A 21,809-nucleotide genomic window follows, 5' to 3' on the forward strand; every position below is an offset into this window, starting at 1 on the left:
CCTCCTTGAGGCCAGAAATTCACAGTGATGCTGGCAACTTCACCACTCACCCTTTCCAGATCCCTGAGCGCCTGGGAAAAGGCTGGGGGATATCCTGATGGAGGCCACTGGAAACGCAGCATCCGGGGCTGTGATGACGGATGCTTTCCTGCTTCCTTCGGTGATGGTGGCAGGGAGGGGCTGGAAGGGAAGAGCTTCCCAGGTGGACAGCTTTGATAACCCTCCTTCAGGAGGAAGTGGAGGGAGGAAGTCCTTTTCCTCTGTCCCCACTCACCTCGGTCCCCAGGCCCCCAGATCCCTGAAGGGTGGCTGACCCAGGCTGTTTCATTTCCCCGCTGTGGGTTGACTGCAGCTCCTGACTGCCTTGGAAGTTGGCCAAGCAGTGTGGACTAGAGAACCCTACCGTGAACCCTGGGCCCCGCTCCTGGCAAAAGGCAGCCTCTGGCGAGCTGGAGTTAAAAGGAAGGGGCACCATGGCGGGTGACCAAGACATGGGGACAAGGGGGGCCTAGCTATCTAGATAAGACTCCCAGATCTGTCTCTAGGGACCAGCATGAGCTGCCAGTAGGTCCTTAGGGAACCTGGCGGCCGAGGGGGAGGGGGGCGCGGCATTTAGCACATCTGCCTTTTCTTGGCCACAAGCAGTTAAACAAATGGGGTAAGTAAGAGGGACTGTCAAGGCCTAAGGTATGAATGCTGGGCCCCTTCCATAAGAGTGTGATCAGTCACTTAGTTGCACTGAAGTACAACTTTGCACTTCAGTCTGACTCTGCACGACCCCATGGACTGTAGCCTGCCAGCCTCCTCTGTCCATGGGATTTCTCAGGCAAGAATACTGGAGTGGGTTGCCATGCCCTCCTCCAGGGGATCTCCCTGACCCAGAGATCCAACCCGTATCTCCTGCATTGGCAGGCGGATTCTGTACCATCTGAGCCACCAGGGAAACCCTCATTTTAAAGTATGAATCACGAGCAAACAGTCATGCAGGAAACTTTATCCCCTGCCCACCCACCCACGGAAAAGGCGAGCACTGGAAAGGAAGAGAATCTAGCAGGAAATGAGCAAGGTAGAAAAGGGGAGCACACAAGGAGCGTTTGAAAGGAACAGCTCTGTGATAAGGAACCAAGAAGCCCGCCTTGAGCTACAGAAGACGTCCCTGCCAGTGAAACCAAACCCCTTCAGAGAGTTTCCACTGGGGCCAGTCTTGCAAGTGGGGCCAAGAGCTCAGGTCTTGGCCTGGTAATCCTCACACCTAGAGGTGAGGAAAGACAGCAGAAAACGAAGTGTCCGTGGCCTAAACATTAGGATATCCCATAACTTAGTGGAGAGATGGGATCAGGAGTCATAAAGCCTGATTTAACATTCTGACCTTGCTAGTTATCAGTGTGACTTTGGGCAGGCTATGCCTTTCTGCCACTCCTCTGATCTATAAAATGAGAGAAGCAGTACCTACTTTGTAAAGGGTGGTCATGAGGACAGAGTGAAGGCAGGTTCCAAAGTCTAAAGCACAGACCCAAATGTGAGCGTACCTGCCTATGGATTTACCTGCCCTTAAATTAAGGAAGCAGGGTCTAACTGGGACAAGGGGGTCACACATCTCCCGCCCTGTCAACTAGAACAGAGCCTTCCCTGCCCACCCCTGCTGATTCACTGGCTCACCCCCTATCTCCAGTATCTCCAAGGCCTCAGCATTTTTTTTTTTTTTTTTTTTTTTCTGGTGCAAAGGAGCTGGGAGATGTGGCTGTGGCCAGTGCAGGAGAAGGGGCCTTTATGTATACCAGCAAAGACCCAATTGTTACTGAATCCAAACTGGGCTGCTTTTCCCAATTATCTCCACTACTCTTCTGGTCTCCACTTTTTCTGATGCCAAGTTTTAACCCAGAACAAAAGCTCCTGTCGGGACTGATTTATAATCCAGATCTGCTGACAAGGCCCTAAAGGGTCCCTCCCCTCCAGGGCTGCACCATGCTTAAAGTTACCACCCAAGCCACTGGGCTGCCAGTCTCTTCACCTCTGCCCTTTGTCCCTGACCAGGAGGTGGCACCTGTCTCCAGGTCCCAGTGGGGTGGCCTCCCTGGGGTTCCTCTGTTCACCTGCCCAGTTCAGAGGACTAACTAGCTGACAAGGAGGACAGCCCAGCACCACCCAGGAGGCCAGAGCTACAAGATACTTCTAGGAGCGGCTGTGGGCGGAGGCTCGAGTCCTTCTCCAGCGTGGCTCCCTTCAGTCCCTTTCATCTGAACGTCAGGGCTCATGTCACTTGTTATTCAGCCTTCTAGCGGCACCAGGAGGAGTCATTTCCTGAGGGTAAGCTCAGCGCAACTGGAGTCGAGGGTGGTTTCACCCGGATCAGGACTAGGGGGTCGCTGAGCGGGTCCCTTCTGGAGCTCGAGAAACAAGAGACACAAGGTCTCGGGAGATTTGAGGCGGGGGCGGGCGGGGGGGGGGTGTCCGTCTTCCTGGCTGGTGAGGCCCGTTCCGGTCTGATCGCAGGGGTCAGTGGGAGTTAAAGGAAACAGAATCGGGGACCAAAAGACCACTCTGGTGCGCCCCAAAGAGAAGCCTGGGATACTCTCCAGGAGGTGGCCCGCCCGCCTTCTTTCCAGTAACCATAGCGTGGGGAGCCTTTTAGACCCCTTCCCGAACCGGGCTGCCCAGCCAGCACGGTTGGCTTTGGGACACTTCGGAAAAACCGGGTGAGTCCGACACCCGCCTTGCTAGGGCCCGATGTTCCTCCCCCGCCCCACCTCCCGGCGCGGTGGCGCAGATCTCTGCTGCTGGGCGCGGGGCGGCCTGGCACCGGGAAGGGCGGGGGTCCGAGCCCCCAGGCAGGGAACAGGGAGGCGTGCGGGTCGCAGCCCCCTCCGGGGCGGGCCTTCGCGTCCCGCCCCCGGCCTCCGACGACAGCCCCCACCCCGCCTGACGTCAGGGGGGAGGTGGCGGAGAGCCTCGGCAGCGGCGGAGAAAGAGCCGGCGCCCGCCGCGGTGGCGCGGGGAGCCCGAGCCCAGGGGCGCCGAGCCGAGCCGGGCCGAGGGGCGGTGGCAGAGGGGCAGCGGAGCAGGGAGGGCAGGCGCGCGCGGGCGGGCGGGCGGCGGCGCGCGGGAAGAGGCGGACCGTGGTCGGAGCCGAACGCGAGGGCGGCGCCCAGAGATTCAAGCAGCGAAGAAGAGGTGAGTGAGGCCGGGGTTGCACGGAGCCAGAGCCAAGGGGCTCTCCGGGGCCGCCGCTTTGTCCCCAGACTCGAGCAGGGGACGCCGCACGCGCGAGGGACAGGGTCTGGGGGCGCAGGGAAGGGCGGCGGCGAGGACAGCTGTCCGCCCGAGCGCCTCCCTGCGCCCCCCGCGGGCTGCTTCGCGGGGGCTCGCGAGCGGGGCTAGCGTCGCCCGCAGCCCCAGGGTCCGGAGGCACGGACTGGCCATGGGGAATGGGGCTCAGGGTGCCGGGGGGGGGGGGTCCCTCGTACTATCCGGTCCACGCCCGCGATCTTTTCCAGGCCCCCGAACTGCCCCCGGCTCCCCCACCCCCGACGGAAAGTTTGGGGCGGGCTTGGACGGAGGCCGATGTTGTGAGATCGGATTTCCCTGCCGCGGCCCCCGGCCGCGCGCCCGCTCCGCTGGGGAGGCGGGCTGTCCTGGAAAGCCAGGCTCCGGAGCCGCGCCGCCCAGTCCCCGCTGGAGCGCTCGCCCTGCAGCTGCTGGGGCGCCGTCCGCAGCCCGCCGCTCGGGGTGGGCAAGGGTGGGTGGGGGTCGCGCCGCCGGGACCCCGCACCCCTCTACACACCTCCACCCCCCGGGGCTGCCCGTTTCCGCCGCCCAGGGAGGAGTAGTGCCGGCAGAGCCTCGGAGCGCGCTGCGGGGTCCGGCCTGGGCCTGGGGTAAGGAACCGAGGGAAGGCTGGGAGTGTGTTGGGGACGGGTTGGGGGGTGAACGCATCCCCGCCCCCCTTCCGCCCCCCGCCGCCCTTCCCGCGCTGGGGAACTGGGCCGACAGGGGGCGTCCGTCAGTCGGGCTCCGCCACGCTCCCAGAGCCTCCGCTTTGTTTGCATTCAAATCCCCGGAGCTGGGGGAGGGGAGAATCGAGGGGGAACCCAGGACGGGGTCCCAACTGGACCCTTTGCTTTGGGGTGAACAGATCCTCAGCTTCTGTGTCTCTGTGCCCTGGAGGGCCGAAGCAGTGGAAATTAATCCAGATGGCCTGCCCCGGCCGGGGTCCCGGCGCGATCCCTGAGTTGGGAAGGCTCATCAGACCCCGGGAGAGCGCAGCAGGCGCTGGCCCTGCTCCGGGCGCCCCCGCGGTTCAGGAGGAACCCCCCGACGCTCCCCACCAGGTCCTTACTTGCCCCTGCACCCGCCTGAAAGCGCCGCAGGAAAGATCCCTGATGAGACCAGAGATCTGTCCCGCGGCCCCTCAGCCCGAGGGCTGGTGTCTCCTAGGAGGCTGTGCGTGGAACAGGATGAAGCCCCGGTCCTTTCCACGCCCATCCCATTCCACTTCCTGCCTGCCTTCTTGGGCAACAAAGGGGCCTCGGGAAGCAGGGGGCCCAGCTCCCGGCCCCACTTCAGCCCTGTGATGTGGAACGGGGTTTTGGGCTCTGCCCGGCTATTGTCTGCGCTGGGGGAGGGGAGAGGCTGGACCGCGACCCCCGCAGGCCTGATGCACCGAGTCCTCTCGGGGGCCTTTCCTACCGCCTGCCCCACTTACAGGTTCATCCCCTTTGGGCTGACTGGAGCCCCAGTAGGGCCAGGTCCTGATCGCAGAGGTTATTTTAAGAAGTCCTTCCAATCTGTCAGGCCCGAGTGGGGGAGGAGGAGGGTCCTCTCTTTATTTTCTTAAACAACTTCCTGTCGAGAAGTGGGGGAGGGCCGGAGGACCTTTGAGTGTCCACTCTTCCAGCTGACTCAGCTCTCCCCGCTCCCTCGGGGAGACCCCACGGTCCTTTGGAAGCTGTGGGGAGGGAGGCCAGGTGCGGGAGGACACTAGGTCGTGGCTCCCAGGGCTGGGGCAGTGGGGGGAGCCCTGGGAGGCCCGATCAGATCCTCTGTTCTGTCAGTGCCTCCTGGCACGGCTTGTGTGGGCCCCCTTCCGGTCTGTTTTCTCTGGCTATGATTCTGACCCTTTCTTTCCCCCAGCAGGGCAGCTGGCCTGGAGCTCGGCGCCCGGGCGTGTGCCATGGCCCCACACTGGGCCGTCTGGCTGCTGGTACTGGAGCTGTGGGGCCTGGGCCTTGGGGCTGAGGTGTGGTGGAACCTGGTACCCCGGAAGACGGTATCTTCTGGGGGTGAGTGTCTGAAGGCTGGGGAGCAGAAGGCCAGGAGGGACTGCTGGGGGAAGATGGGTGCTAAGTAATTGCCTTCTGGAACGTCTGGCTTCATTCTGCAGTTGGGCTCAAGGCCCTCATGTACGTGACACAGCTTTCTAAGAAATATGAGTGACTCTAGGAACCCAGAACTGGTTGTCTAGGCCAGGATCCGGGGTGGCCCTCCTTACGCTTAGGACCTGGCTGCCTTGTTATCCAAGAGTGATCATTCTTCACCTCTCTCCCCACATCTCACTTCTGGAATTATCCCTAGCACTGAGAGCCTAAAGAGAGAAACCTGAGCCGAGATAAGCACGAAGCAAAGGGTGTTACTGCCCACTCCCAAGTCTTCAAGCTCTGTGCCCCCAGGAGCCCCCTTAGCAACCCTGATATGATAGACTCCCCCTTCTGCTGACCTGATACGCGTGCCATCTGATGGCCCTGGGTGGGGTGTGTGTGTGCACATGCTCCTGTGGGGGAGGGGGTCAGTGGGCCTGACAGCCCTTCTGTGCACACACACCTGGATGCAGAGGTGATGTCAGGTGTTTGTATCATCCGTGCGCTCTGGGGACCTGGGATGAGCTCACCTCCCACAGGCTCCTCGGTGCTAACGAAGCCCTCCCTTGCCGGTCTGTGTCTGGGCCCATCGTTGGCTCCAAACACTAAGGGTGGTTTAGGGGGACCCTGAGGACAGTCCAGCAGCTGTTTTGGGGGTTGACGTGGGAATCCTGTGGCTACATGAATGTCGTGGCACCCTGCTCGACGGATGGCAGCAGGTCTCCCCAGCCCCAGGCTGCAGCACTATCCCTGGTCTCCCAGCCCGATTCCGTCTCCACATCCCATGGCCGGCTCTGCTCGTACCCCTAGCAGCCTGCATTTGGGACCCACTGGAGGGAAGGGTTCTCTAAGACAAGGAACGCTCTCAACTTCCGTCCATCCTGCCCAGCTGGATCAGGAGCCAGGGCAAGGCTGGACCCTGGTGGGGGCAGTGGGCAACAGAGCAGAGAAGGAAGTGGGGGCGGGATGGGGAGGTGGCTACTGACCCTGAGAGTGAGAGCCATCAGTCTGATGGTTTCCTCTGGCCGGAAGCTGTGGCTGAGATATCCTTCCTTCCTCCTCTCCAGCCCAGATTTGCCTCCCTGGGTGGGGAAAGCCAGGGAGGCCTGGGTGGAGCTGTCAGAGTCAAAAGCCTATTCAGAAAATGCCCTTTATTGCTGGTCAGAGGAGCTTGGCTGGCATTTGCTTGTGGGGTGCTGGCTCTAATGTGCGGTGACCACACTGGTCAGAGGAGGGCTAATTCTGGGGGAGAGGGGATGCCTGGAGTCCCGGGAAGGTCCACTCACCCCAGCCCTGGTCACTCCGGCCTTGTTCCTGCAGAGCTGGCCACGGTGGTGCGGCGCTTCTCCCAGACGGGCATCCAGGACTTCCTGACGCTGACCCTGACTGAGCAGACGGGGCTCCTGTACGTCGGGGCCCGGGAGGCCCTGTTTGCCTTCAGCGTGGAGGCTCTGGAGCTGCAGGGAGTGGTGAGAGGTGGGGGAGCGGGAGGCACATGGGGGTGAGAGAGGAAGGACCTGGGGGCTTCGCTTGGACAGGCTGTCCCCTGGGCTTGGCCGCCCCCACCCCATCCTCCCCGGTGAGCATGTCGCTTCGCTCACGAGTCTGCAGCACTCGCTGGGACCGCTGCGCTGGGGGAGCGGGGGCCCTGGTCCTCTCTGGAATAAGCTCCCAGAGAGTGGGGACAGTGTCTTCTCACTTGGAGTCCCCATGTTGCTGCCACGAGCCGCGCTGATGACACATGCTTGGTGTGTACCTGCAGCGATGCTGACGCGTTCCCTCCCTGTCCTCAGATCTCATGGGAGGCGCCAGTGGAAAAGAAGGCTGAGTGTATCCAGAAAGGGAAGAGTAACCAGGTCGGCTCTCTGGGACCTGCTGGCGGGCGGGGGGTGCATGATGCACGCTCTTTCTGCTCCGTCCCAGTGCTGGTCTGGGTCCTGGGGTCCCTGTGTTCCAGGCACTCAGACTAACAGATGCCTCTCTGTCCCCAGACGGAGTGTTTCAATTTCATCCGCTTCCTGCAGCCATATAACACATCCCACCTGTACGTGTGCGGTACCTATGCCTTCCAGCCCAAGTGCACCTACATTGTGAGTGCTGCTCCTCTCCCCCAGCCCCCAGGCCTGTCCCTGTTGCATTCTCACGGCCTTGTCCCCACCCCTAGGACATGCTCACCTTCACCCTGGAGCGGAGTGAGTTTGAGGATGGCAAGGGCAAGTGCCCCTATGACCCGGCCAAGGGCCACACCGGCCTCCTTGTGGGTGAGTGGCTGTCGCATTGCAGGTTGGGGGTGCCCAGGACTTGTTCCCACTCTGGGACCACGTGGCCTGAGTGTCTGCACCTCGCCTCTGCATGGGCTGACCCCGTGTCTCCTGTAGACGGTGAGCTGTACTCGGCCACGCTCAACAATTTCCTGGGCACGGAGCCAGTCATCCTGCGGAACATGGGGCCCCATCACGCCATGAAGACCGAGTACCTGGCCTTCTGGCTCAACGGTGAGACCTGAGAAGCCAGCTGGGTGTGGGAGGCACCTGGAGGGCCCGATGTCTGGGCTGACACACCCCCCCCCCTTCCCCCCAGAGCCTCACTTCGTGGGCTCCGCCTACGTCCCGGAGAGCGTGGGCAGCTACACGGGGGACGACGACAAAGTGTACTTCTTCTTCAGCGAGCGTGCTGTGGAGTACGACTGCTACGCCGAGCAGGTGGTGGCCCGCGTGGCCCGCGTCTGCAAGGTACAGACCGCCGGGGCGGGCGGCCCTGTGTGCCCGGCAGCCCAGCAGGGCTGACCGGCCGTGGCGTCCCCTTGCTGTTTGCCAGGGCGACGTGGGGGGCGCGCGGACGCTGCAGAGGAAGTGGACCACGTTTCTGAAGGCACGGCTGGTGTGCTCCGCGCCCGACTGGCAGCTCTACTTCAACCGGCTGCAGGCGCTACACACGCTCCAGGATGCCTCCTGGCACAACACCACCTTCTTCGGGGTTTTTCGGGCGCGGTGGTGAGTTGGCTAGGAGCCCTTGGGGGTGGGGAGGAGCGGGTCTGTGGGTTAGGGATGGTTGATGGGGCAGGCCTCTGGGGGAGGTCCTGGGGGTCCAGGATGATGTTGGGCTCCCGCCCTTTTCACCACCCCTCCGTGAGAGGTGCCCCCAGTGGTGCTTTGAGCTGCCACCACATCACACGTGGCCATGGCCTTCTTGTGCCTGTGGGCCCTCCCTTTCTGCTGCACGCCCTGAGCTGTGGGCACCCCAGCTCTGACCCTTGGGGTCCCTCCCTTGCTGTGACAGGGGCGACATGGACCTGTCAGCAGTGTGCGAGTACCAGTTGGAGGAGATCCAGAAGGTGTTCGAGGGGCCCTACAAGGAGTACCACGAGCAGGCCCAGAAGTGGGGCCGCTACACTGACCCTGTCCCTAGCCCGCGGCCCGGCTCGGTGAGTTGTCCCAGGCGGGGATGCGCGCACGTTCTCCGCTCTAGTGCCTTGCCCTCTGGGCTGACAGCTGCCCCCCAAACCCTGCCCACCCCCCCAGTGCATCAACAACTGGCACCGGCGCCACGGCTACACCAGCTCCCTGGAGCTGCCCGACAACATCCTCAACTTCATCAAGAAGCACCCGCTGATGGAGGAGCAGGTGCGGCCTCGCTGGGGCCGCCCCCTGCTGGTGAAGAAGAACGCCAACCTCACCCACCTGGTGGCGGACCGCGTCACGGGGCTCGATGGGGCCACCTACACCGTGCTGTTCATCGGCACAGGTGGGTACGGGCGTGGCAGCTGAGGGCTAGGCGAAGGCCTGTGTGCCCGAAGCAGGGAGATCCAGAGACAGCCCCACCCCGGGACCCTCCTGCCCTTTTCTTGACACCTGTTCCCCCCAACCCCTGCAGGAGACGGCTGGCTGCTCAAGGCCGTGAGCCTGGGGCCCTGGGTTCACCTGATTGAGGAGCTGCAGCTGTTTGACCAGGAGCCTGTGGAGAGCCTGGTCCTGTCCCGGAGCAAGGTAGCCATCAGGCCCCACCCACCGTGTCCCCGCATGGCCCCCAGTCGTGTGCCTGGCCAGTCCAGGGGCGGGGAGATGCCCGAGAGGGAAGCGAGAACGCTCGTGGAATCTGCACTCTGCGGCGCCCTATCTTCTATACAGCCTGGTCCTGACGGCGCTTGTCAGCTGTTTTTGGGCCCCTTGAGGGGACTGTGCCGCCACCCGCCCGGCCTTGTGCCACTGTGGCTCCTGACGCCCGCGTGATGCCTCCTTGCCTGCCAGCCCCGGCCCCCAGCGTAGTCAGCAGTTCCCTGAAGTGCCACTCGAAGCTTCCCTCCCCCATCCACTCTCTTCCCGCGTGTCTGTGGCACTTTCACATGCTTGGCTTTTCCCAACTCTGGAGGCTCGGGTTGTTCCCCAGAACGTGGAACCATGGCAGAAAGAAAGCCTGTAGTTGCAGAAACACACAGATTGGCGATCTCCATTGAAACAGAGGAAAATGCCTTATGCTTTGCTGGTGCTATTGTGAGGCTGACGGGATCTGCGGAAACTGAACTTCCTGCGCTATTTATACTATTCTGGAGCCGTGCGTGTGTGTGTGAGAGAGAGAGAGAGAGTGTGTGTGAGTGTAAGAGTATGTGTGTGCGCTTGTGTGTGGGGGGACTGTGAGTGTGTGTGAGTGGGTTTGTGTGAGTGTGAGAATGTGTATACATGGGTGTGAGTGAGCAGGCACAAGGATACTTCTCAGCCTCCCAGGTCTGCTGTTTGTTTCTAACAAGGTCATGGCTGTAAGGGGCTTAGGATTGCTCCTGGCTTATAGTAAGCCCTCCGTGCCTTCCCAGCCCTCAGATTTCCCGCTTTGGGACGCGAGCACAGCCCACTTCCTGCTTTGGGCCCCGGCGCCCTGGCAGTCATCCGAGCCCCCGCCCGGGCCGTGTCCGGACCTGGCTCAGTCTCCCTCCTGTGCTTTTCTGGCAGAAGCTGCTCTTCGCGGGCTCCCGCTCCCAGCTGGTGCAGCTGCCCCCAGCCGACTGCATGAAGTACCGCTCCTGTGCCGACTGTGTGCTCGCCCGGGACCCCTACTGTGCCTGGAACGCCAACAGCAGCCGCTGCGTGGCCGTGGGCGGTCACTCCGGGTGAGGGGGGCTTCTGCGTGTGCGGGGACCAGCGGGGAGAGGAGGGTGGCAGGACCTGGGACGCTGATGGATCCCTCTCCCCCCACCAGGTCCCTGCTGATCCAGCACGTGACGGTCTCGGATACCTCAAGCATCTGTAATTTCCGGGGCAGTAAGAAAGGTGAGCTGTTGTCTTAGTCCTCCTTGTAGGGTGTACGGGCCTCGGGGGACCAGAACCGGGGTGTCATTGTCCCCCCTTGGCCTGGGCGTCTTGCACCCACTGACTCTCATTTTCTCTGCCGCTACAGTCAGGCTCACACCCAAAAACATCACGGTGGTGGCAGGCACAGACCTGGTGCTGCCCTGCCGTCTCTCCTCCAACCTCGCCCACGCCCGCTGGACCTTCGGGGGCCGTGACCTGCCCGCGGAGCAGCCTGGCTCCTTCCTCTACGATGCCCGGCTGCAGGCCCTGGTGGTGATGGCTGCCCAACCCCGCCACGCCGGCGCCTACCACTGCTTCTCGGAGGAGCAGGGGGCCCGGCTGGCTGCCGAGGGCTACCTCGTGGCGGTGGTGGCGGGCCCATCGGTGACGCTGGAGGCCCGGGCCCCGCTGGAGAACCTGGGGCTGGTGTGGCTGGCTGTGGTGGCCCTGGGCGCCGTGTGCCTGGTGCTGCTGCTGCTGGTTCTGTCCCTGCGCCGGCGGCTGCGCGAGGAGCTGGAGAAAGGTGCCAAGGCGGCCGAGAGGACCCTGGTGTACCCGCTGGAGCTGCCCAAGGAGCCCACCAGCACCCCCTTCCGGCCTGGCCCTGAGACAGACGAGAAGCTCTGGGACCCTGTGGGCTACTACTACTCAGATGGCTCTCTCAAGATCGTGCCTGGCCACGCCCGGTGCCAGCCTGGCGGTGGGCCCCCCTCACCGCCCCCCGGCATCCCCGGCCAGCCCCTGCCTTCTCCGACACGGCTCCACCTGGGAGGTGGCCGGAACTCCAATGCCAATGGCTACGTGCGTCTCCAGCTGGGAGGGGAGGACCGCGGCGGCCTCGGGCATCCTCTGCCCGAGCTTGCCGACGAACTGAGGCGTAAACTGCAGCAGCGCCAGCCGCTGCCGGACTCCAACCCCGAGGAGTCCTCAGTATGAGGGGCCCTCGGGCGGCAGCCTGGGAGGCATGGCTCCCTACGTTTTGCACAGGCACCAGCTACCTCAGGGACATGGCGTGGGCAACCTGCTCTGCCCGGCACCGCCCGGCCATGAGGACCTGCTCTGCCAGCACGGGCACTGCCACTTGGTGTGGCTTACCAGGGCACCAGCCTTGCAGAGGGCACCTTCCTCCTCTGTGAGGCTGTGGATCACAGACGCGTGGGACCCCAACAGCCAAAACTTTTCAAGGCAGAAGTTGCAGATGTGGGTGTGTTTGTGTACGTATGTGTGTGAATGCAGATGTGTGCGCATATGTACGTACACACGTGTGCGTGTGTGTGTGTGCGCGTGTGTGAGACGCAGTCTTCCTGTTTCTGTCAAGTCTTCCCTTGACCTGGGGTCCTCCTGGTGGGTCATTGGAGCTATGAAGGGGAAGGGGACGCAGCACTTTGCCTCTCCTGCCCCCACCTGTCCCCAGTAGGGGGCAGCCGTGTACATATGGGGGTGGGTTGGGCAGGGTGCTGTGCCCCTTTGGGGGAGTCAGGGCTCTGGGGTGGGGCCTGGTCCTGCTCCCAGGGCTACGAATGTTTTCAGGGTGGGGGGGAGGGAGATGCAGCCTCCTGTGTGTTTGGGGGGAAGGGTTGGGAGGGGCCTCCCACTTGGCCCTGGGGTTCAGTGGTATTTTATACTTGTCCTCCCTGGCAGGGCTGGGAAAGGTTGTGTGTGGGGGGGAGGGGGTGGGAGGCGAGAGGGGTGGACATGCTGTGGATCTGGCATATCCTCTCCCAGCCCTAGGAGGAGGGCTCCCAGCAGTGTAACTTATTGTGTCCCCGCGTATTTATTTGTTGTAAATATTTGAGTATTTTTATATTGACAAATAAAATGGAGAAAATGAAACCGTTCTTGTCATGGAGATAAGACACTTGGGCTGAAACCTGGATGCCAAGAGGGAGGCTCCCTATGGGCTGAGTGGGGCTGGACCAGCCTCATTCAGTCCGCCCTTCAGCGGCCCCCCTCCTGCTTGTGCCCCTCTAGAGCCGGGTCCAGAGGCCAGGCTCCAGTGTTTTCCCACAGTGGTGGGTCGGCTGGGAACCAGACCAGGGCCACAGCCTCTGGGGAGCCAACCGTGGCTTCTGGCCAAAGGGAGAAGTCGGGGCTTGGGGGAGAGAAGCAGTAGAGGGGGAGGGGGCTGGCTTCCCAGCACTCTGGGAAGGGAAAACGGGAGTGGGGGCTGTGGAGAGGAACGTCCTAGAAGCAGCTTAAACTTGTGTGGACTGGCTCATGTGAGGATGGGGCTCCCCGCCACTTTAAGAGGAGAATGATTACTTGCAGCCTTTCCCTCCAGGAATGTTAGTCTTGAATGTTTCAGATAACCATGCAGTGTGGGACTTCCTCCACTGCCACAGGTAGGCACCAAGCCCCTTTGCTATAGGAAGGAGCCTGTCCAGGGCCAAGATATTTTTAAGAAAACCAGGACCTAGCCTGGCTTCTATAATTCACGCCCACACACAGGCAGTGGAAATGAAGAGTCCTCTGTACCCTTGACCGGTCTGAGGGGCCTGCTGCGGCTGGAACAAGCTGCTGCGGTGTCCTGCTGTAACAGAGGCCTGACATGTGCTGATTTGAGCAGCTAGCTTCCTGCACGGTCAGTAACCCACAGCCGAAGGAAGTTGATTCAGTAAATTAGGTGTCCACTGCGGGGTGACGGTTCCAGTTTCTTTTCCCTGCCCCCCGAGCCGCTACCCCGGGCCTACTTGAAGGTGGTTTCAGGAGCCAATACAAGTTCTGACCATCTGCCTCCCATGGCGTTCCAAGAAGTGGGCAGCAGAAGGAAGTGGGCAGAAGAGGAAGGAGGGGGTCTTGGCCTTTCAACTGGTCACTGCGCGGCCGTAAGGACCCATCAATCTGAGCCCGAGATGGTGGGGGAAATAGGTGGGGAAGGGCCTTGGGGCCCGCCTGGTGACCCCTGACCCTGGGGATCCCGGTGGGACCAGGAGAACCTGGAGGGGGGGCACATACAAGGCCGGCTGCCCTCCCCAAGCGTCGGTCCTGCGTCTCAGCGGGCGCGCCCGGGCCTCCGCTTAGCCTGGGATGCCCTCTCGTGGCTGCTTCGGGCCGGCGCGGCACAGCGCCGCAGGTCCCGCCCTGCCGTCGCGATTGGCTCCCGGGCCCAGACTCAGACGCTTGATTGGTCGGCCCCGTGGTTCGTGCGGACGCCGAATGGTCAGACCGGGCGGTACGCCGAGACCGCGCCCAGGCTGGCCCGTGGCGGTGCCCGCGCCCGGCAGCCGGTGGGCGGGCGCTGAGAGCGACATGGCGGCGCCGCGGCCCTGCGCGGATGGCCCCTGCTGCTCCCACCCCAGCGCGGCGCCCGGCGTGCAGCAGACGCTGGACGAGATGGACTTCGAGAGGGGTGAGGGGGCACGCGGCTCTGCCGGCCCGGCGCCTTCCGGCGTCCGCAGGCCCCCGGGGCCAAGGAGGTGGCCGTGAACCGGGATCCCTGGAGGGAAGCGGCCGGGGTGGGGGTGGGAGCGGGTCTGGTCGGAGCGCGGGCCGGCTGTGGGCTCGCAGCTCCCGCGTAATGAGAGCCCGCCGGGGACCTGGCGCGAGCTTGGCAATAGAAACGCCGGCTCGTCTGCAGGTCGAGAAACAGGCATTGGCTTCGGTAACTTTCCGCAGTGGTGCGGCGGGATCCGACTCTCCACCTGGTGCGACCCCGGGACACCCAGGCCCGCTCCGGGGTCTGAGAGGGACCGGGCGGCAGAGTCTGCTTCCAGGGTATTGCACCCACCCCGAGGGTATGGAGCTTCAGACCAGGGGGCTGCGCTGTTCCGGGCTGTTTGTCGGCACTGCAGGTGTCATCCTTACGTGTGCGTCAAGCGGGGTAACTCCTTTGCCCCAGACTGTCCATGGTGCCCACAGCTGTGTGCGCAGAGCCTTGCTCTGTCTGGTTCCCCAGCACCCGCACGGCCTGCCACCTTTGACCCCGACTCTGCTCAGGCCTTCCAGCCAGAGCCCCTGAGATGTGTGTAGGGTTCCGAGGACTCTGAGGATTCCACAGATTAGATGCCTGCTCACCACTTTGCCTGTGGTTTTCACTTGGGGCTGACACCTGACAGTGTTCGGTTGTGACTGTATATTCAAGCATCTTAAATAGTACTTTATCCAACACTGGTGTGTTTGAAGTGGGGAAGAAGGGAAGTTGTGTCTGGCCAGTCTCCTGTCCTGGTTAGACACGCCCCTGGTCTGTCTTGCTCCAGCGCCCCTCAGTGCACAGCTCAGAGGAGGTGCTCAGTTCACATTTGTTGAGCAGACGAATTCCCATTTGGTAGATGAGAAGACTGAGGTCGAGAGGTAAAGGAAGTGCTAGAAGCCCCCAGTCCGTGAACATCATTCAATGCTTGGGTTCTGCCTCTGCAGGAATCTGGTCAGCAGCCCTGAACGGAGACCTGAGCCGAGTGAAGTATTTAATCCAAAAGGCAGTGGACCCCAGCCAGCCTGACTCCGCAGGCTACACGGCTCTAGTGAGTTGGGGAGGAGCCTCAGCTCTGGGTTCCTGCTCTCTGGGCGGGGATGGTGTTTGCCTTCTGTCTTCTCCCACTCTTTCTTCTCTCCCAGCAGGGTTTCTGTTTAAGCATCTTATGAACCTGGTTTTTTTTTAATTAGCCGAGGTGCTTTTCACTGATTGTTTAACATCATTTTCATAACGGTAAAGAATCCACCTGCCAATGCAGGAGACGTGAGAGACCTGTGTTCCATCCCTGGGTCGGGAAGATCCCTTGGAGAAGGGAATGGCAACCCACTCCAGTATTCTTGCCTGGAAAATCCCATGGATAGAGGAGCCTCTTGGGTTACAGTCCATAGGGTCGCAAAGAGTCAGACACAACTGAGCGCCTAACACTTTCACTCTTCACTTTCATAATGATGCTGTGAGATAGGAGTGGTAATTACTGAGACTCCCCAGCAACCCAGTGGTTAAGATTTCACCTTCCCATGCAGGAGCACGGGTACTACCCCTGATTGGGGAACCAAGATCCCACATTCCTGGGAACTGCTGAGCCCGAGTGCCTCAAGGAAAGATTCCGCATGCCGCGACTAAGACCTGACACACCCCAAAATAAACAAACATATTTTTAAAAGGAATGGTTATTATTCCCACTTTCCAGTGGCTGAATCTGAAGCTAGGCATGCAGGCTCGCCCTGGTCACCCAGCTGCCAGAGGGGGCTCCGGCCGCCGCTGTGGCCCTCGCCCAGGGTTCTGCCTCCTGACCCCGGCTCTGTTCACCGCAGCACTACGCCAGCCGCAATGGGCACTACGCCGTGTGCCAGTTCCTGCTGGAGAGTGGGGCCAAGTGTGACGCCCAGACCCACGGGGGAGCCACCGCCCTGCACCGCGCCAGCTACTGCGGGCACACGGACATTGCCCGGCTCCTGCTCTCGCACGGCTCCAACCCCAGGCTGGTGGACGCCGACGGCATGACCAGTCTGCACAAGGTGCGTGGCCGCTCAGAAGTCTCACAGGCCGCGAGAACCTGTCTCTTGTCATGGTAAAACCTAGAACATGGGAACTCTCCGGCTGTCCAGTGTTCAGGACGTGGCACTCTCACTGCTTGGGCCCAGGTTCCATCCCTGGTCAGAGAACTAAGACCTCACAGGCCACACGGCACAGCCAAAAATAAAAAAGGTATAACATGTTCATGGCAGGAAACATGGGGAGAACAGCAAAGCGTAAAGTAGAAAATTGGAATCATTTGTAATCTCAGTGCTCGCCTATCATCACTTGAGGATTAACATATAATTTTCCAGCCAGTTTCCTGTGCACGTAAATTAGTGCAAAACATAAGGTGTCATTTTCTTTCTTTTAGTGATGCATCCTCAATGCTTTTTTCACGTAGGTTTTGAAACTTGTACCTACCCTTGCCTGTCCTTCTAGTCCACTTTCCACACTGTGACCAGAGTGATCATTTAATTAAAAGTTTTCTGCCTAGAAACACGTACCCGCAGTGAACAGCTTGAGGAGCACAGAATACCTGCTCTGGACACAAATTTCGCTCCCCGCCCCCCTTCCCAGCAGCTCAGTCTTCTGGGTCACTTTATTGACTGAGGGGATTTTCTGCAGAAATTAACACCTGTGGCTGGCGATTTTTCTTTTGGCCAAAAATTAATTCTGTTATTTCACCAACACTTTGCAAGTTATTGGGCTTCCCAGGTGGGGCAGTGGTCAAGAATTCGTCTGCCAAGGCAAGAGATGTGGGTTTGGTCCTGGATCGGGAAGATTCCCCTGGAGGAGAAAATGACAACCCACGCCAGTATTCTTGTCTGGGAAATCCCGTGGACAGAGGAGCCTGGCGGCCCACAGTCCATGGTGTTGCACAGAGTCGGATGTGACTGAGCACACGCGTTGTGGGTTATTACATTCAGCAGTTACCACTGGACACACCTGTAAAGGCTTCTGATTTTTGTGACACGTTGTCTTCAGTCCACTCTGCTGTAGAAGCAAAGGAGCATTCTGTCTTTTTGTTGGTCTAACATTCGTATCGTCTGAATCAGAGCTTTATTCTGGAGAACTAGCATCTTCTTAGACACTAGCATATGTGTCACTTGGAGGATTGGAGAAAGTATCTTCATAAAATTCACCAAAAAATTCTTCACTCAAAATTTCTCGATGCATCATTTTTGAAAATTTTACATTTATAGCATATACAGCGTTGGGACAGGAACCTAATGGAGCAAAATGTAAATGATGCCGACGGTTATGTTATATAATGAACCCTGATCAGTTTTAACTCCAGCAGTGCACAGTGAGTTAACTGTATCACTGTCTGAAAACGTATTGATATGTCTCTGGTCAGTCATGTGTTAGGGCGTCCCCTTTTGCCAATTTCTTGTTTATCTTTGAAAGGCAGTTGATGCGTCTGTAAGGCCTGTGTGTATAATTTGATCCTCTCTTAGCCCACTTGATCTTCTCCCAGAGCCATGGTTTAAAGCGCAGTTCGGACCACACCATGCCTTTGAGTCTTCTGAAGGCTTGCTTCTACCAAGTCCTTAAGCTGGTTAACAGGCCTTTGGGGTTGGCCCCTGCCTGCCTGTCGGCTTGTCCTGAGCTCCTTCCCGGCCCCTTGCCTGTTATGCTCAGGCCCCGCTTGTTGTCTTCAGTTTCTTTCTTTCTTTTTCTTTTAAGTAATTGTATTTATTTGGTTATTTTTGGCTGTGCTGTGTGGGCTTTTCTCTAGTTGTAGCAAGCAGGAGCTCCTCTTCATTGTAGTGAGTGGCTTCTCATTGCAGTGGCTTCTCTAGTTCTGGAAGACAGGCTGTAGAGATGTAGGCTTCGGTGGTTGCCGCTCCCAGCTTCAGACCACAGCTCCAGTCATGGGCCACGGGCTTAGTTGCTCCTCGGCATCTGGGATCTTCCCAGATGAACCCGTGTCTCCTGTGTTGGCAGCAGATTGTTTACCACTGAGTCACCAGGGAAGCCCCCGTCTCCTGTCTCTAGAACCCACTTCTGTATCCCTTGCAAGCCACAGGCAGCGGCTCCTGCTGTCCGGAGGCCTCTCCTCTCCCTTTGCCCTCTGGCTTGTGTCTGTTCTTTCTGGACCATCACACGCTCAGAGACCTTCCTCTTCCTTGCGGAGGGCAGCTCCCCCACCCGGATGCCCAGAGCACCCTGCACCTGCCTCCTGCCTCCTCCCTCTTGGAGCCCCCTCTCCATGATCTCTGCCTCTCTCACTGGGGCGGCTGGAGTTGGCCTTGTTTCCTCTTGCAGCCAGAGCACCAGGCTCAGATGCTGAGAGACCAGCTGGGGGCCCTTTTGTGTGGAGACCCTTGCCGGTTGGAGAGGCAGATTGCTCATTTCCCAGTGGTCTGAACTGGTGTTGCTCGAGTGTTTCACCACCACAGCGCCCGCGATGAGTGTTGACAGGCAGGACACTCCCGGGGACAGACCAGCTGCTTTCACCCACGGCTTGCAGCATTTTCGAGAAATTCAGAGAGCGAGTATGTGTGAGGAATCTGAATCACCCGGCCCTTCCTTCCAGCCTCCCTCCCTCCCTCCCTCCCTTCTGCAAATGTTGGCACCTTGGTTTTTTTTTTTTTTTTTGCTAAAAATTACTTGGAATTCGTCTCACAACTGCTCATAACTCACCTGCCTGAATTGAAGCAATAATATTCAGAACCCCAGGTCTGTCCTCATCAAGATATTTATGCCTAGTAAAGATTTAGATTCAAATTTGAGATGGTGTTGGGTACTAATACTTGATATCCTTCAGGAGCCCTTGTCTGTTGGAAGAAGCGGGGAATAGAGTGACACAGCTATTGAGAGCTCGAACTTTGGGGTCAGACAGACCTGACTTAGAACTCCCCAGGCTGCTACGCTAGCTCTGTGACCTTGGATAAGTTACTCAATTTTTATAAGCCTCAGTTTCTTCATCTATAAAATAGAAACAATAGTATTTCTTACCTCTGATGGTTATTGGAGACGTTGAGTAAGATAATCTGTGTAAGTCACCTAACTCTGTTCTTTTTTGGAGGATGTGGGTTAGAATTAACATCTGAACTGTTTATCTCAGAGGGAAGAGGAGAAACCTGGGTAGTAGACCTATTTCTCTCTGCTCATCTGAAAGTTCCCCAGGACAAGGGCCATGTCTGATGTTCTTGTGCCCATGGTGCCCCCTCTAGACAATACGCATGTTTGTATAGATGCTGTTCTTTATTTTTTTTAATTTTATCATTTTTGGCGTGTGCTGGGTCTTTGTTGCTGTGTATGGGCTTTCTCTAGTTGTAGCGAGTGGAGGCTACTCTAGTGTGGTGCACAGGCTTCTCGTTGCAGAGCGTGGCTCTAGGTATGTGGGCTGTTGTCCTGTGGCATGTGGGATATCCCGGACCAGGGATTAAGCCTGTGTCCCCTGCATTGGCAGGCAGATTCTCAGCCACTGGACCACTGAGGCTGTGGTCCACTGTACTTGTTCTTTCTTTTTTCCCCTCTTTGGCTGCACCTGGCGGCATGTAGGATCTTGGTTCCTTGCCAGATCCCTGTGGCACGTGGAATTTTTCTGGACCAGGGATTGAACCTGCACCCTCTGCAGTGTAAGTGCAGAGTCTTAACCACTGGATGCCAGGGACGTCCTCTGTACTTGTCGTTAATGTGCAGGCTTCAGCAAAGAAGCATGGCCCCTGAGCAAAGGGCGCAGGAGGGAAAGCTCAAGCCGACTGCCCGAGCGGCACCAGGGCGCCCCACCGCCCTGCACACGCATCATTGGCCGGAGTCAAGGGAAATCTGCTCAGCCAGCCAGCAAGACCTGTTTTAGGACCTAAAGAGCCCCAGACGTAGAGCAAGAAAGAGCGGGGCGCAGTGGGGTTCAGCTTTTGATCGGGCTCCTCTCCCCGCAGGCTGCCGAGAAGGGTCACGTGGACATCTGCTCCCTCCTGCTGCAGCACAGCCCAGCCCTGAAGGCCGTGCGGGACCGGAAGTCCCGGCTCGCCTGCGACCTGCTGCCTGGCAACAGCGACCTGCGGGACCTGCTGGCCAGCTGAGTCGCCACCTCCTGTCTCAGCAGCGCACTGAGGACTCGGACAGCTCTCCCAGCCCCCGCCTGGACAGCACCCGAGCCGCAGGGTGAGAGCCTGAGGCCGAAGGACTGGCAGAGCCACGTTCTGACCCCTCGAAGCGAGGGAATTCAGCTTGCGGGGGCTGCCAGGGTTGTCGCCTGGACAGATGATCGTATTCTAAATTAGCTCGTGTGGAAACATCTATCCATTTAGAAAAAATAAAGTTACAGCCTTACCTCATCCCCTGCACAAAAATAAATTTGGAGTTAAGACCCAAATCTGAAAATATAAATCTATGTAAGCATGAGAAGAAGCTATGGAATACGGGACACATGAACAGCTGCTTTCTAGCCAGGCGACCTCGGTACAAGTCACGGTACCTGCTGTGTCCCGTGTCTCCATCGCTCAGATAGGAGTGACTGTGGTGGGGTCCCTGTGGGGATGAGACAAGTGAAGATCTGAGGAGCACTGAGGGGGCGCCCAGAGCCTTGCAGACAGCATTTGAGCTCCCACCTCCCGAAAACCTGACCCGCACCTGCATCTATACCATAATTCCATTCATGTTAACTGTCTGAGAGACTGCTGCTGCTAAGTTGCTTCAGTCGTGTCCGACTCTGTGCGACCCCAGAGACGGCAGCCCACCGGGCTCCCCCGTCCCTGGGATTCTCCAGGCAAGAACACTGGAGTGGGTTGCCATTTCCTTCTCCAACGCATGAAAGTGAAAAGTGAAAGTGAAGTCGCTCAGTCCTGTCCGACCCTCAGCAACCCCATGGACTGCAGCGCACCAGGCTCCTCCATCCATGGGGTTTTCCAGGCAAGAGCGCTGGAGTGGGGTGCCATCGCCTTCTCTGTCTGAGACTACAAGGTGCTGTTGTTTTATGTTGCATTCATTGCTAATTGCCAGTGAGGTTGAATGCCTGTCTTCTGTGACCTTGTTCAAACTTAAATTTTAAAATTAAAAAAATTTTTTCCTGGATTCATAGGAGTCACTTATGTATTTTGGACATTGATCCTTTGTTTTGTATATGTATATCCATATATATCTTTTTCATGCTGTCTCTTGTCTTAACTGTGTTCGTTGTTACCTGTTTATGAAAATTGGTACAGTGGATGGCAGTTTGGCAATATCTACTAAAATTTAAGTGAGCAAGACCAATACTTCTAGTTTCTCTGTAGCTCCCTAGAGAAATATCCATGTATACAAAGTTATCGTGTGTGTGTGTGTGTGATCTTAGTTCCCTCGCCCGGGATGGAACCTGTGTACTCTGCATTGGAAGCAGAGTCTTAACCGCAAGTCCCCAAAGATGTTTATTTACAGATGCATTTACAAAGATGTGCACCGGAGCATGGGGTGAAATGTTTTAAAAAAGAAGAAAAAAAGTAGAGCTAAACCCAGTGCTCCCAACAGGGGGACAAGTAAGACTCCGGTCTTGGAGCCACATGGGCAGAGTTGAGGTTCCCAGCCATGAGTGCAGCCTGTGCTGACCTGGAGAGAGTGCTGAGTCGTGACCACAGTAGAGTAGGTAGAGCCACATAGGAACTCAAACACGCTCACACACACTCAGGAGGAGGTGTGTGAAATTGCACCCACTGTTTCCCCAGGTGGGGGTCCTGAGCGTGATTTGCTATGTGTGGACTTATTTATAAGAGGTAATTTTTTTCTTCAATAAAGTAATACCAACGATAAATTAAT

At 58.7% G+C, this 21,809-nt stretch overlaps 2 protein-coding genes across 8 annotated transcripts; both read left to right on the forward strand.

The window, feature by feature from the left end:
* The first annotated feature begins 2,059 nt into the window (after nt 1–2,059).
* On the forward strand, nt 2,060–12,141 carry SEMA4C (semaphorin 4C). 7 transcript variants are annotated; one of them, XM_070380011.1, is made up of 15 exons: nt 2,060–2,307; nt 5,134–5,279; nt 6,675–6,823; nt 7,148–7,210; nt 7,346–7,444; nt 7,519–7,615; nt 7,733–7,849; nt 7,935–8,086; nt 8,172–8,347; nt 8,634–8,778; nt 8,876–9,098; nt 9,228–9,340; nt 10,298–10,455; nt 10,545–10,615; nt 10,743–12,141. In XM_070380011.1, the coding sequence occupies exons 2-15, from the start codon at nt 5,171–5,173 to the stop codon at nt 11,570–11,572; spliced, it is 2,502 nt and encodes an 833-aa protein (XP_070236112.1). In that variant the 5' UTR covers nt 2,060–2,307; nt 5,134–5,170; the 3' UTR covers nt 11,573–12,141. The 7 variants fall into 7 exon arrangements, with proteins under 7 accessions (XP_070236112.1, XP_070236114.1, XP_070236109.1 ...); XM_070380013.1 differs by having other exon boundaries at nt 2,290–2,307; nt 5,131–5,279; XM_070380008.1 differs by lacking the exon at nt 2,060–2,307 and adding an exon at nt 2,506–2,696.
* A 1,662-nt stretch (nt 12,142–13,803) lies between these two features.
* On the forward strand, nt 13,804–21,092 carry ANKRD39 (ankyrin repeat domain 39). The gene is made up of 4 exons (XM_070380019.1): nt 13,804–13,985; nt 14,993–15,096; nt 15,863–16,066; nt 19,958–21,092. The coding sequence occupies exons 1-4, from the start codon at nt 13,886–13,888 to the stop codon at nt 20,099–20,101; spliced, it is 552 nt and encodes a 183-aa protein (XP_070236120.1). The 5' UTR covers nt 13,804–13,885; the 3' UTR covers nt 20,102–21,092.
* Nucleotides 21,093–21,809: the final 717 nt, after the last annotated feature.

The sequence above is a fragment of the Bos mutus genome, chromosome 11 (genome assembly GCF_027580195.1).
Source record: "Bos mutus isolate GX-2022 chromosome 11, NWIPB_WYAK_1.1, whole genome shotgun sequence".
Lineage (NCBI taxonomy): Eukaryota > Metazoa > Chordata > Mammalia > Artiodactyla > Bovidae > Bos > Bos mutus.

What these genes read in the sequence shown, in the direction of transcription:
- SEMA4C (XM_070380011.1), top strand. Translation starts at nt 5,171, where the DNA reads ATGGCCCCACACTGGGCCGTCTGGCTGCTGGTACTGGAGCTGTGGGGC. An exon ending in CCACACCGGCCTCCTTGTGG is followed by an intron (nt 7,616 to 7,732) that starts GTGAGTGGCTGT and finishes TGTCTCCTGTAG; the next exon opens with ACGGTGAGCTGTACTCGGCC. An exon ending in TGGTCCTGTCCCGGAGCAAG is followed by an intron (nt 9,341 to 10,297) that starts GTAGCCATCAGG and finishes CTTTTCTGGCAG; the next exon opens with AAGCTGCTCTTCGCGGGCTC.
- ANKRD39 (XM_070380019.1), top strand. Translation starts at nt 13,886, where the DNA reads ATGGCGGCGCCGCGGCCCTGCGCGGATGGCCCCTGCTGCTCCCACCCC. An exon ending in CGAGATGGACTTCGAGAGGG is followed by an intron (nt 13,986 to 14,992) that starts GTGAGGGGGCAC and finishes CTGCCTCTGCAG; the next exon opens with GAATCTGGTCAGCAGCCCTG. An exon ending in GCATGACCAGTCTGCACAAG is followed by an intron (nt 16,067 to 19,957) that starts GTGCGTGGCCGC and finishes CTCTCCCCGCAG; the next exon opens with GCTGCCGAGAAGGGTCACGT.